The sequence below is a fragment of the Cinclus cinclus genome, chromosome 1 (genome assembly GCF_963662255.1).
Source record: "Cinclus cinclus chromosome 1, bCinCin1.1, whole genome shotgun sequence".
Taxonomy (NCBI): Eukaryota; Metazoa; Chordata; class Aves; order Passeriformes; family Cinclidae; genus Cinclus; species Cinclus cinclus.
The window spans coordinates 20,887,007-20,902,642 of NC_085046.1; the positions used below are offsets into that span (position 1 = coordinate 20,887,007).

The following is a 15,636-nucleotide window of genomic DNA, read 5'->3' on the forward strand; positions in this document are numbered from 1 at the left end:
ATAACACAGACATGATTTTTTTTTTTTTTGCAAACAAGGTTATGGAATCAAGTGAACAGTTTGTACATGTGCAAGAGAAGGAAAAGATGAAACCTTTTTTAAGACCCAAAGCCAAAGTTTGTTTTTAAAAAAATTAGGAAAACTCCCCCTTATAAAGGATTACAGAGGAGGAACAGAAGAACTTTAAGGCATAACTGCATGCAATGTAGAGAAAGAAGTGACTTACTGTAAATTTCTGTTGACTAACCTACACATTCTGCTATTAAAATTGAGGGAAATACTCATAGACCAGCATTTTCTATGCATCTTGTGATGTGTTTTATCAAGAAACTTTCATTAGACTGTTTCAGCAGATAAAAGTGATCTCCAGGAAGCTCATAAAAGGCAGTATCTCCATCTGTTAGTTCTTGCCAACCTGAAAAAGAAATTAAAATGTCAGAGAAATGTCAACTATTGTTATAATTTTGTATAACTATTTCAAAGTTATTATTTAATAATTATTTAAAATCCCATATCAACTTTTTGATTCATACATTGAAACTGCTCTGTTGATTTGTTTCCTTTTAGAAGGAGATCGACTCTAGAAAACTCTAATTAACAGGTGCAATACAACAAGAAAGTGTGTAAACATGTAAGAAAAACCATTTAAGCAAAGTACCTTGTACATCATATATTTTATCATCAGACCCACTAAAGCAGGTAATATCACAGGAGAAAGGGGTATTCATGTCTGTCTTCTCAAATCTGTGAACATAAAAAGTAGTCATAAAACATTCCATAAGATACCTGTATTTGGAATTTGCTTCCACATACAAAAAAGGTTTTTTGTTCTTCTCCAAAACTTAACAAATTTCAGGAGTTAGATTATAGAGAACATCAGGGAAAGAAAACACTGGATCTTGAAGTTTCTGAGCTTCTTAGCCTACTGCAATTAGATCTAAAACTGTAAAGAAAGAATGACCCAATTGTTAGGAAAAAAAATTGCTTCAACCTGCAAGAAAAATTCTCACCTGCAGTAAATAATTATATTACTTCCTCATATACAAGTTCTAACATTTCAGCATCTCTCAGTGTCAGACCAAAAGACCAAAATGGGTCCCACATCCAAGACTGTCCTTGTTTTTGCCAAGGTAAGAAGCCTTAACCACTCAGCTGCAGGAGCTGCGTGTCCAGTGGGGACAGCAGTTAGGACACAGGAAGTTGGTTGCTGTCTGGGTGCCCAGAACAAAGGGATTCTTTTCTTCTGGTTAGGCTAGAGGAACTTGGATCTAGAGACTGAATGCAGTGTTCCTGAAGCATGATGAGCTGAGATTGTTAACCTCAGAAAACAAACAACATGAGAATATTCTCTTTTAGTAGCTGCTAACTTTGGACCCTAGGTAGAACTGTAATTCTGTCATGACAGGTTCACTACTGCAGTAACAGCTGTGCTTGCTGCAGTATGCAGTGTTTCATCTAGGGCTGAAATACTAGAAAACAAATAGAAAAGCACATAAAGGGAAAAAAAAAGCAAACTATGTTTACTGTTTCTTATTCTTTTTATAACAGAAATGAAAATGAAAGTTACTAAGAAAGAAAAAAGAAAACATGATCAGACAGAAGTAGAAATGTAAAATACAAATACAAAAGTAATATAGAGATGTAAAACTTACGAAAATGTCATAAAAAGTTCAGCATCTCTTCTGAAAGTTAGTGCTATATTTCTCCTAATGTCTTCATTAGGTGGAAGCTCAAAATTTCCTCCTAGCATCCCCACATATGCAAGAAGTTCACTGTTTGTATCAGGTACACCTATGCTTTTGATGGCAAGATGTGCTGCAGACTGTCAGAACCAAACAAAACACATTAGGTGTTGTATATAATATACTTTAAATAATATTTTAATTAAAATTATTTTAGTAAAAAGTACAATAGTTTTTCATCTCCAGAATATGATGGCTGATTTGTTTAACATTCACAGAGAATACTTCATGGAAAAGGTTAGTAGACTGTGCTTACTGAAATTACCAATTATGAGTGAGCCAAGTTACTCTCTATTTCAGAAACTTATAAAGACAAATAACTGTTAATATCATTTTGTTGAAGATTGACTCTTACTATCGAAATAAAACTAGTAAAATAATCTAAGAGAAAGAAAAACCTAGCACTGGGCATAAATCTGGTTAATGTAGGACTAAAGAGACCTGTTGATGGTGGAAATTTGCAGGAATAACAATTGCTTTCATGAATCACTAGCTCATACTCAGGACTGCTAAAGAGCATCAGAAACTGAAGAACAGAAATAGCAAATGCTGACTGAGGACAGGACTGGAAAAATACCACTTCACTACTGTTTATCTAAAAAAGACTAGCAAAACATCAGGAAAGAAAAAGATTAAAAATCCAACAAAGAATGAGGAGAGAGGAAAAAAAAAATTGGACAAATGTTTTGAAGGCTGATGCAGCAGGTTTTTGAAAGACTAGGTCAAGACAATAATTTCATACATTACACAGTAAGGAAGACCACTTAGTATTTTGGTTTTGAGTTTAAAGCTAACGAACATACTAAATAACACAATATTCAAAACAGTTTATCTTAAGGATTAGTTAGTTTAAGCATTAATTAGTTCAGGCATTAGTTTAAAGGGATTGTTCTCCCAAGGCTAATGTCAGCAATAGTGAATATTATGTATTCTGCATCTACCTCAGAAGACTTTTCACTCCATAGATGCTGAACAGAAGTTGATTTTGCATTAAAACTACTCTGCATACGATTCTGTGTAATATTCATTTTACTCTTAGTAGCTAATTTATGGTTCTGTTTCCTAATGTTAATGATTCTGTAGCTTACATTTGGGGCATGTGCTGATGACACAAAAAGATGGACTGGCTCCAGTCCATACTTTTCTTTCAAATGAAGCGCAACAGCAAAACTTGTGTAAGTTCCAAGACTGCAACAAAAGAAGAAATTAAAGCAAAGTAAGTGAAAACTTAGAGAAAACTGGAAAATACAAACATAAATTTGATTTCAGTGCTAACTGGCTATCTTGAGCAGTTGCTGAAACTGTATATGACATGCAGATTATAATTATATTAGTTAATTGACATGAAGTATATCCCTAGTCTAATCTTGTAAATAAGATGTCTTCATAGTCTCTTTCTTTTAATAGTCTCCTATATTTCCAATAAGAACAGTTATTTTGAATACTTGAGACTCAGCAATATTTAAAATCTGTGTTTTATGAGTGGTTTCATTCATTTAGATCAAGCACTAACACAAATATTAACAACAAATGCAATTATGATTGATCAGAAACACATGCTCAGATGTTGTGCCTGAAGGTATAAATAAATAAATAACCAAAGTCTTTGAGAGAAACTGCATGTTCTAGGATGACTTTACAGAATATCCTTGCAGAAGCATATTTTTCCTAATAGTTTTGCAAATAAAAACAAGTAACTCTACTCCTAGAGCTCAGAAATAGAAGCTCCTTCACCAGGGTATCTAAAAATGTATATATTTTTACCTGTGACCAAAAAGTGCAAATGGTTTTTCTTTCAAGTCTTTTAACAAAACACTTGTAATTTCATTAACAAAGCTTGTCATGTCTTTTGGAAAAAGCTCCCCAAGACGAGTTTCTCTTCCAGGAGGCCTTATGCAGAGCACTGCAGAAGAGGTGAAGGAAGGGAGGGAAAATAATTACAGTTATTTCAAATAGATACATTAAAATTATTTAAATTATTCTCTAGAATACACATACTATTTGAATGAATCCTTCTTACAGTTTATACTGTGCACTTGCTTGCTATTGCTGCTATTGTGATTTAATGCTGCAAGAGATTATGTTTCCACACTTTCTGTAGTCTCAAATGTTGCCCCTCCAGCTGATTTGATTGATAAACGCCTTGGGTCAGAAGCCGCAAGATCCTGATTTCAGCTGAGGTTTGAAAGCAACTTTATTGTTATAACTTTCAATAACAACCACAAATTCATTAATTTCAATAATAGTAAGTTTGAGGATTGTGTAAAATACATCCTTTCAAGGGCAGCATTAGTAAGTGAAACTATACTAGAATGGTACAATGCCTGTTTTCTTTGTCAGCTCTTCAGCACCGCACATTGGAAAATGTGGCATCATAGTGCAAATTGGTGGATATTTACATTTATAGTTATAGAGAAGGAGGTTTTACATGCTTTTATTATTTTCCTTTCAAAATTGAGGATTTTTCCTCTCACTGCTTAGTGGAAGTAAGGAATGAATTGATCAGGAAAAAACATTGATTTTTTTTTTTCAAATCTCTTTGACATCATGCATACTGCCAGTTATGTAGAAGTAATGGGTCAGACACAAAGTATTTTAGAAGAGACAGACTAAACCACAACTGAATACCATATATACCAGTACAGAAGTTTGCATCTTCTATACTTCCTGCAGAAACCATCTCTGAAAGAACATGCTATACCCTGACTTTACTCCTCTGCATCTGCACTTGGTCCTAGGCCATTTCCTGAGCAACCTTCCTGGAAGTAGTTCCAGAGGACAAAACCTTTTTCTTTCTTCATTTTTGTTTTTTCCTAATTTCAAGGAAAATTCAATGTGCAACTCCTTACCAGAAAGTATACATGCATTTAGAGGACTGGTAAAACTGGCTATGCTTGTGAATATGAAATTATTTTTTTCTTTGTGGAAGGTTTGGAAAATGGCCTTGGTTCCTCTTCAAAGAGGTCAAGCAGTGGATCTTTTTAGTGCTGATATATCTTCTGAGCAATGAGAATTACTTCATAGTGTAACTAAATGTAATTTCATTGATACAGAATTCATAGATTAAATTTCAGTTTTGATACAAGAAGTGCAAAACACTGGATAAGGGATACTCTGCAGCTTCTCAAAAATAAAAACAGTTCTCATATCTTCAATGTTAACCTTGCTGAAGACTGTCTTATCAACAATATTCAGCATATTTCTGTTTCTGAATTATACCAGTAGTTTCTGAAGCAGTCAAGCATACTGTACTCTAGTGAAATGTAGCTCTGAGGATATAATTTTTTCACCTAATTGAATATAATTTGATTCAAGGTAGTACAGAAAATGTACCCTAGTGGAGATGCTAGTTCCTAATGAATGCTAGTTCCTTCCTTTCTGGAGAAGAAACATTGGATAAAGATTGTGGTGCTGTCAAGACTATTATATTCCATTTTAAAAATTAGGCTATTGTGTATTTCAGAATTGCTTAACTTCTACTGTTACTACAAAAATGACTAACCTTCAATTGAGTCATTGAAGAGTCTGCCCCAGTGAGCAAGTTGTGAAGTTCCACCTCCAGACCATGGAAAGCAAATCAGTCTACAAAGAGCATTTGGCTTTTTTTGTACACAAGCAACCAGTTTTTCCATTTCTTAAAAACAAAAAAAAACCAAAAAAAACCCAATAAAACAAAATTAAAAAAAAAACACATTCTAGAACAAGCCTCTTCAGATATAGGAAAATTAGAGCGATTTAAGTCTAAATTGAAACAACAGGGTGGAATAGTTTCTGTCATCAAAACTGCTTGTGCTGCAAGAGCTATCTGCTAGATACAATGCAATTTCCTGCAACACTGTAAACCCGTTCTGCTTTTATGAATGATGTTAGATTAGTATTGGGGAATACCCTTAGTTAATAATTAAGTCACTGACCACAAAAAACATTACACGCAGCACAATAAATTGTTAAGGGATTTCAGGAAGACCATTTAAAAACATAGGCTTTTAGAATATACACAAAAAATAAAAGGTCCATCTGAAGAACCCAGAAAACATAAGGACCACCTAATTCAGTGTTCTCTCTATCACAGTGGTAAAATAGATGTCAAAGGAACAGTAGGATGTAGTTTATATATATATATATATAAGAATTAATCCCTTTTTTGGTTTTAATCCAACTCCTACAAATTCATTTGATGGACACAGGGTAGTACAGTAAAGAGAATGAATAGTGCACCTCTTGGGGCTTGAGCATTTCTGAGCTCCTCTGTCATACTGTCTCAGCCCTCAAACATTTCGTTTTCCTGAATGAAAAGGCCTGGCTGTGTTAAGTATCCTTCATATCCATCATCACTGCCCTTCACTGGACTTCTAATTTTGTTACATTCTGCTGAGATGGTGGAGTAACCAGAGCCACATTCAGCTTTATCACAGCAGCTTTGGTATTTTTGCTTAGTGACTGATGGAAGTAACAGCTGAAGCAAGATTTATAACTACTTCTTTCTTGCTGTGAAGGAAAAATAGCATTGAAGATGCCAACTGCATTGTCTCTAGCAACAGATACTGTTTTTACTATCTGAAGAATAAAGCAATTCTCTACAATTTTTATTCTTCTTTCCCAATTTTTTTGTCCTTTAGTCTTGCTGATTAGATTTGTGGATGTAAGTATTGAAGTGACAAAGCAGCACTGGTAGCCTGTTTTGTGCCAAAAGAACCTGGGAACACCACATGCTTAGTGAAGATTAATTAGAAATACAGCAATACATAATTTTTATAAAATGTTTTTTTGCAACTATTAAAATAAACTTGTTTTAAAAATTGAAAAAATACTGATTAGGAGATAGCAAGCAACAAAATTCCATTTCCAAAATGCTGCAAATAATTAAGGGTATTATTTCTTGCCTTGAATATAGCTCAGTATATGTAAGGGCTGATTCACCATAAAATACACCTGTATGCCTACATGCAATCTTTTTACCTGCACAAAATGTTCAAGAAATGCAACCAGATCAGGATAGGCAACAATTCAGACTTATTTCAAAACTACACTAACAAGATAGAAGAAAACAGACCTAAATGTTGGTGTGGTGGTTGCTTGATTTTCATGCATAATTCAACTGGAGAGTTTGCAAATATTTGTTAAGAATCTTTTCAAAGACACATTAAGAAGAGCAGGACACACACAAAAAAGTCTCAAAAAGTCACTGGACATGCGAACCTAATGTAGCAGAGAATAGTGGAACCAGTGCCATAGAAGACAACTCCTCTGGCAGATTTTTAGCTTCAGTACAATTAGTTCCATTTACACAGTCACTTCTTCCACAAAAACAGACAAAAAATTCAAACATTTCTGAAGCCAGTATTTTAACCTGACAGTTAAATAGGGAAAAAACCAATAATTTCAAACTGCTTCAAAGGTGACACAAATTTCCAGCATGATAGAATACCTTTAATCAAAGTCCTTAAAGTATTTAAAGATACATTAACAGTTACTGAAATTTTTCCCACTCTAAATTCATACAGGTTTATTCCATCACCCTTCAGATTACTTTAGGTGCAAATACCTAAACATTCAGAAAGACCAGTGCCAGGCAGTGCCAGCCCAAGGGTGGATCCACATCAAGAAGCTGCACAGACACCTACTTCTAAGCCTTTTCAAGGTTTGAGGGAAGGAACCCCACCACCAAAACAAAGAAAAGGCAGTACTGAGGCATGCAGCATCGCAAAAGGGAGAGAGATGCATCACGTGACAGACGTGACACACAGCATTTGGCAGAAATGTAAGAAAAGCACACTGCACTAATCCAAATGAATGAAAAAGCACAAGTTAACATGCCCATGACAGAACACAGGTTGTAGCAGTTTTCATACATGGAGGCACACAGCTTCACTGAGAAAAAAGCTGCACAAATAGAAAGGCCAACCTTTTGTAAGCACTATGTCTAGAAGTCCAGTACCCACACCTAGGCTGGAGTGTTTTGCAGAAGTCTGAAAATGCTGCTGTAGAAGACCATTGCCTGATTTAATTAAACCACCGCATTTGGTTAATAGGCCAGTTGTAATTTTTTTTTAAACTGAAAGACATAGTGTATGAACTATACACTGTGGTTACATAGATAATTTCATGATAGTTATCCTTTATGCCCCTTGAAATCAGTTGAACTATGAGTAACCTAAAAGCACTAGTGTCTTTTGCAACTGCATTTGCAATACTAGGAAGACTGGCCTTTCCCCCGCCTTTTCTTTTTAATGTTGCTCTACCAAGAGTATCTGTAGCAATAATAATAAAACAAAAATGTTCACAAGTAGTTATAGAAACTAAGGAACCTGAATGCCAAAAGGGGTTCTGATGTTTAACTTGGACATACAAGCTGGAGACTACTTTTTGGTTTTCACACTTATATGAAGAGGCATGCATTTAAGCAGCTCTTACACCATCCAAAAGAAGACTGGAGGAAGCCTCTGTATGTTAGTCTTAGGACAGAGACAGTCCAAATGTCCTATTATTCTTAAGTATAGCCTCAGAGGATTACATACTAGTAATAAAACAGGAGACATGACAGTGAAACAAGGAGGGGAAAGTGGATTTTGCAAAGGGGGGACTTTTGAGATGCATCAGCAGGATCTCCTGACAGATACAGAAAGATGAGTGATGCCAGCGTATTGAAGAGATCTCACTGGAATTCTGCCTATAGTGTTGGTCAGTTTCTTCAAGAAAGGTGAGTTCAAACCAGATCTGATGCAGGGCATGGCAAGAAAAGAGAACTTATGGAAGAGAGTACATTACCTTCTACAAGCGCACTGGAAGATGAAGGTGGAGAAATAACATCCCAATAAATGGTTAAAGATCATTAATAAATTAACCACGGATAGAAATAAGATCTGTAAACCACTGGACCCACCAAATTCCGGAACAGCTCTCCAGCTTTATGCTGGACATTCAGATTATTAAACTGGTCTAGAACAAGTATGTGTTGTGGCGTGCTGAATACTTTCAGTGCCATGCACCTGTTGGCTTGACACAGGAGTGAGTCTATATGTGTGTGAAGAAAGCCAGCCAGTTACAATGCTGTAAACTAGTCTTGCTAACAGAGAACAAACGCAGTTCAACAAAGTCCTTTTTATTATTGTACTTAATATCTAGGACACGCACTGAGGTCAGTCTGCTAAGGGCTGCTGATCAAAACAAGAAAAAAAATTCAAAAGTACTCAGAGAAAACAAGAAGCCTGGAGGGACCAGAATACAGCAGAAAAGCTGATTTTCCAGCCTTGCAAAGAGAAATGAAGGGCGGAGGTTCCATAAAAATAGTCAGTCTATATACATGGCTGGCCATGGGAAATAAAACAGAATGGACATTTTTGTTGCTGTCTCAGAAAAAGACAAACATGTGCTGACCTATCATTACATGAAGTATCATAACAACTGATAAAACGGCTTCACTGGTACAACCAAAAAAAATGCTTTTGAGGAAGAAAAAAACTTTACAAAGACCAGTTCCCCCCTGTGATCAGCTGCAGACACAGAAATGTACCATGGCAAGATCCCGGCTGCCTAGATGAGACTTACCTAGACTTTCTCCTTGCAGCAAATTCTAAAACCAGGGAAATGGTGTCTGAGTTCCAAAAGACAGATTTTGTAAGAATCAAAATGAGAACAATGAACCTTCAAATGAAGAAGTTTTGACTCTCTCATACCCTTAGTGCCAGAACAGTGGATTGTATCTTCATATGCTCACAAACAGACAAGGCTTGCTTTTCTTTCTTCACAGAAGCTGATGTCTATCTGTCAGCAGTTCTTGATGACAAACTGATAACAACTTGAAGAACTAATACTTTGCAGAACTGCTAGACTGGAGAAACAGCAGTTTCTTCAGAGGGTCCCTCCATCGCCCACCAAAGCTGCCCTTGGCTCCTGGTCAGCAAATGATTAGTCACCCCATGAAAACCAGATGATAGGGAAAGTGAAAGGACATAGCAGTTTAGGAAAGAGAGAGTTTTGCTTTCTCAAAAGTAATGATGAGTGAAACAGCATCAGGACTGACAAGAATAAAACACACAAACATTAGGAGACCTAGTAGGGTACAGAAAGACCCTGTTTAGGCAGAGAGGCATAAATGTCACAGATAATGGGAATCTGTTCCTTTCATAGCCTTTAGATGGAAGGTACACATAGTGCAGAGAGGACTGGCATTACATTCTAACAACAGCAATCCATATCCAGTGGGAAGACCACATGGACACTCCACTTCCACCCTACAAAAAATAAGCACATGACTAAAAAAGGCATGGGGTTTATAAACATCGAGGCTTGGTCTCATAATCCAGTGGTACAAAAAGTATTCAATGGACTTGTCCACTGAATTGATTACCCAGAGACATGCAGTAGGTGCAAGACTACACAGGGCTATTCCCATTCTTTTAAACACAAGTCTTTTTGTGTGATGATAGTAAAATCCCCAGAACCGCTCACAACCAACTCTGTCTCCTTCAATCAGAAAGCTCTGCATTCACTGTTGGCTATCCTGCATGTTATGGGTGATGTTGTCCCATCAGTTTGAGGTCAATTCCTATATCCACACCTACTGCCACCCAATGAGAAGAGAAATTTCAGTAGCAAGAGCTCCAGGAAAACCCTTCCTGGAGGGTTTTTTCCTCACACAAGATGAAATATGCTAATAAGGTATGGAAACAAATGCCAGATTTCTGGGAAAAAAAAAATCAGTTATGGGGCTAGATTTCTTAGTCACAGGATGACCTACAGAAGTATTTGATGATGAGAACAGGAATAAAACCATAGTCACAATCACAACTGTCTTTGCTGCAAAGGAAACTGCTGCAGGGAAGGCAAAAATGGGGCACAGAGCAGTGAGGCTGAGTGACCCAAGTCAAAGCTGTAACTGAGATGCAGACTCGGATGCAACTGTGTCTGATCATCCTGCTGCTGAGACAATCTGTCCCCTTCCCAACTTCTTGGAACAAAATGCTCTACCCCAGTCTACCCCAGCTCAGCACTGGCAACTACATAGCTATGTAGTAAGAACACATTATTTACCAAGCTGAAAACCAGCTTGTAGTTTAGTTTTCACTTACATCCGTCTCACCATCCTCCTGTTGAAAATGAAAGGAGTCTTTTATAACCTTTTTGGAAGCTGTCACATACTTCATCCAGCTGGATAGGTGAATGCTGATATCACATATGCAGGCCCAAGGTTTGGATTTAAATGACACATCTCTGTGATCCTAATGGATCAATTTGCATTTAAGGATTATTTTACAACTCTCCCTTGAAACAGAGAACCTGCAGAGTCTGTCTTACTGGTTTCAAAGATACATTCAGCCAATCTAATTGTCATTCACAAAAAAAAAAAAAAAAAAGCCACAAACAAGAAATCTTCTTTGGAGTACATTCAGTTGAATCACAATTTATTTGAAATATAACCATATCTGGTTAGGGAAATATCTTTCCTTTTTTTTCTCATTTTTACAAGACAAGACAGCCATTAAAAAAATTTATCATTATTTCCAAGCTGTCTTTATATTTTCATCTACTTCCACCTATTTGCCTTATACCTGAGATCTAACTCAGACCCTACTACAACAGAGAGGATACATAAGATTTCTTCTGCAGAATCAAGATTTTCTTAGATTGTAAGCTTTTCAACAGAAACAAGCTTTTATTTTATTCTCTGTAAATTAATTTGGATGCATGATCTGATGAATTAATGGCAGAAAAATCTACTTTAGAGTGTTCAAAATCAAAAAGAATGTTTCTTGAACTATTGGCAAAGAAATGGCTCAGTCAGTGAAAAAAAATACACACTGAATTTTAAGAAAACATTTCCTGGTTTTTTATCTCTCCGCATTTAGAATAAGCTGAAAATGAAATTCTAGTTTTATAGAGAGCTGTATAAAATATTAAAAGAGCCATCATTTAAATCACAGAATAACTCAGGCTGAAGAAAACGCCTAGAGATTATATAGTTCAAATCTTCTCTCATTAGATGCTGAATATCTCCAAGGATGGAGACTCTACAACCTCCCTCGGTAGCCATATTCCAGTGTTCAATCATGGCTCATGGTGAGGGTACTTTTCTCATCTTTTTCTTATCTGCAAGTCTTCTCTCTTTTTGCTGAGTACATCCAAGAAGAGTCTGGCTCTGTCTATCCTCTGCACATCCTTCTATTAGGTAGGTGAAGACTCTTCATTTGGCACTCTCTTCTTAAGACAAAAGCAATTATCTCAGTTTCTCCTGTACACCACCCACTCTAGTCACACTCACAGGGGACAGTGCAACACTCACTACAGTATTTCAACATCTTCTAATACAGCAGAATTTAAAATGAACCCAGATGTGGTAAACCAAAGAAAATTTGGATTATTTTTCAAACATGTTTTTGACAGACTTTCAGGGCATGATGAACTTTTTACATGAGCTTTATTTATTGTCATGTCATCACCTTATTGTAGGTATCAGGTATTATATAGTAAGTATAATTCAAGGATTAATTGAAAAGCACAATTGAAAACACAAGCAACAAGAAATCTGCTTTTGCACTGACCAGCTGCTGGGACAAATGGACCATCAGCCTCACCACCCTGCAGGGAACAACAAGCCAAAGGTAAACAAAGACCAAGTGCTTGCAGCAGAGGGCTGCAAGATACTTCCTCAAGGAAAATTTATTCTATAGTACACTGTCTAAAAATCCATGGAACGAGTCCTTGTGAACTGCACGAGTGTGGTATTTGCCAGTAGGGCAGTCCAGGACCGAAGGCCTTTCAGGTATCCAGGCACTTACAAACCCTACATAGTAGACCTGTCTCATTTGTGCACACGAATTAACCCCTTGTCTGCAGATTCTGGAAGCCAGGGAAAAACAACCCTATCCCCAAGTGGCAAGTAAATCCAAACCTACTCCCAAAATTTAGATTTAAGGTAGTCCATTCGCCTCCCAGCAATAAGCACAGCAGTGGAATAGTGAGCCTGGGAGTCAAATTATCCACTTCATGGTAGGTTATCAACGCTGCTGGATTACTTACAGCTAGGCATGCATCTGAGACACCTGGCTGGCAACATGGGAACTTTAACAGGTCAGGGCATTGACCACTTGATATTTGCAATCCTGTAAAAACAGAGCTGTCAGACTGTAGGACAGTTAGGCAATGCAATCCTCTACTGATTTTACCTTCACAAGAGAAACACGGGTTGTGTAACTGACAGTCACTAGTGTATCAGTGTCCTAAACATTGTGAGATAGTTGAAATTTATTTCTGCATCAGTATCAGTATCTTACACATTACTGTATCAGACATTTGGTTACATTCATTATTCAAATAATACTTAAATTTTTTTTTAAAATGTTTTCTGGGTAGGCACTTAGGCTTTCTGGAAAGTTACAGGTTTATGAAAAGAGGTGTCCAGATAGAGAGAAAACACATCTGTTACATGCATTGTAATATTTATTACAGGTTTTTGAGGTTTATGGATCTATATCCCCAAAATTTTTCTTACTCAGCAAAAAGCAGTGGTGTGATACTCCATTCAAGAGACAGCAAAATGCATAAACCACAGGAAAAAAATGTGGGAAGCCATATCTCAGTAGCTCCTGAGTTCAGGAAAATACTGGTCTTTGATTCTTGAAAAATAAAGACTTAAGGCAATCCTTTTTCATTACACCTAGATGCTATAAATTAATGGAAAAAAGTATGGCACTTGCCCATCTTATTAGTCATATTTTTCCCAGCAACATATCTCTTGGCTATATTTTTAGCAGACTATATTCGAAATCAGTTAATGTCATTGCCAACATCTAAAAGCCACTGATAAAAAAAAATATGTGTCATTACCAACTGAAATAATGTCCTTCAGAAGGCTATTTACCCATCCCTTTACTTAGCCATGAAAAAAAATCTAGGCCATTATAACAGAGAAACTTATCTGTGGGACACCTGCATCTGATAGGCTCAAAGCATCCCTAATGCAAAATTATTTAAATAAATATTAATGTCACACAACATGCATTCTCAACATGCTTCAAAAACAAACACAACAAGGAGCAGCATAATCTCCTCCCCCTTCCTACTCCTGCTGTCAGCCTAGTTCTGCTATAGTACAACCACATAACCTTTGCTCACATGTTTGAGAGAATGAGCTCTAAAGGAGTCCTTAGAGTTGAGTTGTAAAAAGTAAGAGACAAAACTGGAGATAAAGGCCACAGAGATGGTGCTAGGCAAGTAGCTCAACAATCAAGAGGAAAGACATCAATGTGGAAAGATAATTACCATCTCAAGGGAAAAAATTAGTTGGGAGATTGCAACCTCCTGTTTATCATCTTCATTGATAATCTAGGTGAGGGGGTTGAGTGCACCCCCAGTAAATTCACAGACAACACCAAGTCAGGTGGTAGGGTTGATGTGCTAGAGGTCAGGAAGGCTCTGCAGAGGGATTTGGACTGGGTGGATCGATGGTTTAAAGCTAATGGTATAAGATTCAACAAGACCAAGTGCCGAGTCTTGCCCTTGAGTTAAAACAACCTATGCAGCATTGTAGGCTTCAGGAAGAGCTAAGTATATAAAGTAGAGGGAAGAAGGTGGAATGGGGAGACACTAAGTGGCTGTGTTTGTCTTTCCAAGTAGTTGTTACACATGACTGAGCTCTACTTTTCTTGGGATGGCTGAACACCTGCCCATGGGAAATAGCAAATGAATTCCTTATTTTGATTTGCTTTTCTGTGCGGCTTTTGCTTTCCCTACCCACGAGATTTCTAACTTTTACCCATCTGACCCTCTCCCTGATCCCACTCGTGGGTGAGTGAGTGAGCAGCTGTTGCATGGGTCTTGGATGCTAGCAGAGTTACACCATGACACCAGGTAATGGGAAGCCATTTTGGCAGCAAAGGCAGAGAATAACAAAGATGCAAACAGAAGGTGCCTCTGCTGCAGACATAGAAGAAAGAAGTCATGGAACATGGCGACATTTTGTTCTGAGTATGGCAGATTACATAATATAATTTTTTTAAACTTTTTTTATGAGTCTCGCTGAACCATAGCTCTTCAACACACACCACCACAAAGTAGAGACCTCATTAACCATGGCAAGTAGGGGTAGGTGGGCTTTACATGTCCTTCCCAATACAAGTGGCACTTCACTATGCGGTGCAATGTTTGCTCTAGTACGTGAAGACTGCTCCAAATGCCACCCAATCACTCTGGTTACTGCTTACTCCTGCTCCTGTGGAGCTGCAAGTCACACACCACAAGCATTTCTTCCACATAACATTTTAACAGGTGGCACAGAAACCCACCAGCCTAGACCTGCTCCACAGAAACACCCTTGCAGATTCCTGAGCTATTGCCCACCCACAAAGCAATTGGGCCACTTACCCTGAGTGAGCAGTCCCTGGGGACAGATGCCAGCTAAGGCTTGCATTTGGTCTCAGTCCTGCTAAGCCACCACCAGAGGTAAGAGCACAACCCATGAAGGACAGCAGTTGTGAAGAGCCCCAGCCGTGCTTTCTCCCCATGTCACAGATCTTGAGTCCTAAGGATCACTAAAGTCCAACTCCTGACCCTACACAGGGCATGCCAAGAATCACACCACATGCCTCAGAGCATCTTCCAAATGCTTCTTGAATTCTAGCAGCTTTGCTGTGACCAGTTTTCTAGGGAACCAGCCCCAGTGCCTAACTATGCTCTGGAGGAAACACCTTCTCCTAATACCCAACCTAAACCTCCCCTGACACAGCTTCAGGCCATTCCCTCGGGTGCTGTCACTGTCACCACAGAGCAGAGATCAGTGCCTGACCCTTCTCTTCCCCTCTCCAGGAAGTTCCAGACTGCAGTGAGGGCTCCCCTCGGTGTCCCCCAGGCTGAACAGACCAAGCGACCTCAGCCACTCCTCATGTGGCTTCCTCTC

General features: G+C 37.8%; 1 protein-coding gene across 1 annotated transcript; it reads right to left on the reverse strand.

Moving 5' to 3' along the window:
* Nucleotides 1–281: 281 nt before the first annotated feature.
* On the reverse strand, nt 282–8,464 carry OLAH (oleoyl-ACP hydrolase). Its single transcript, XM_062494662.1, has 8 exons — nt 8,402–8,464; nt 7,261; nt 5,245–5,376; nt 3,507–3,645; nt 2,831–2,930; nt 1,653–1,822; nt 659–744; nt 282–415 (listed from the first exon to the last, which is right to left on the reverse strand). Exons 3-8 carry the CDS (start codon nt 5,372–5,374, stop codon nt 282–284), a joined length of 759 nt encoding a protein of 252 aa, XP_062350646.1. The 5' UTR covers nt 5,375–5,376; nt 7,261; nt 8,402–8,464.
* Between the last annotated feature and the right edge of the window lie 7,172 nt (nt 8,465–15,636).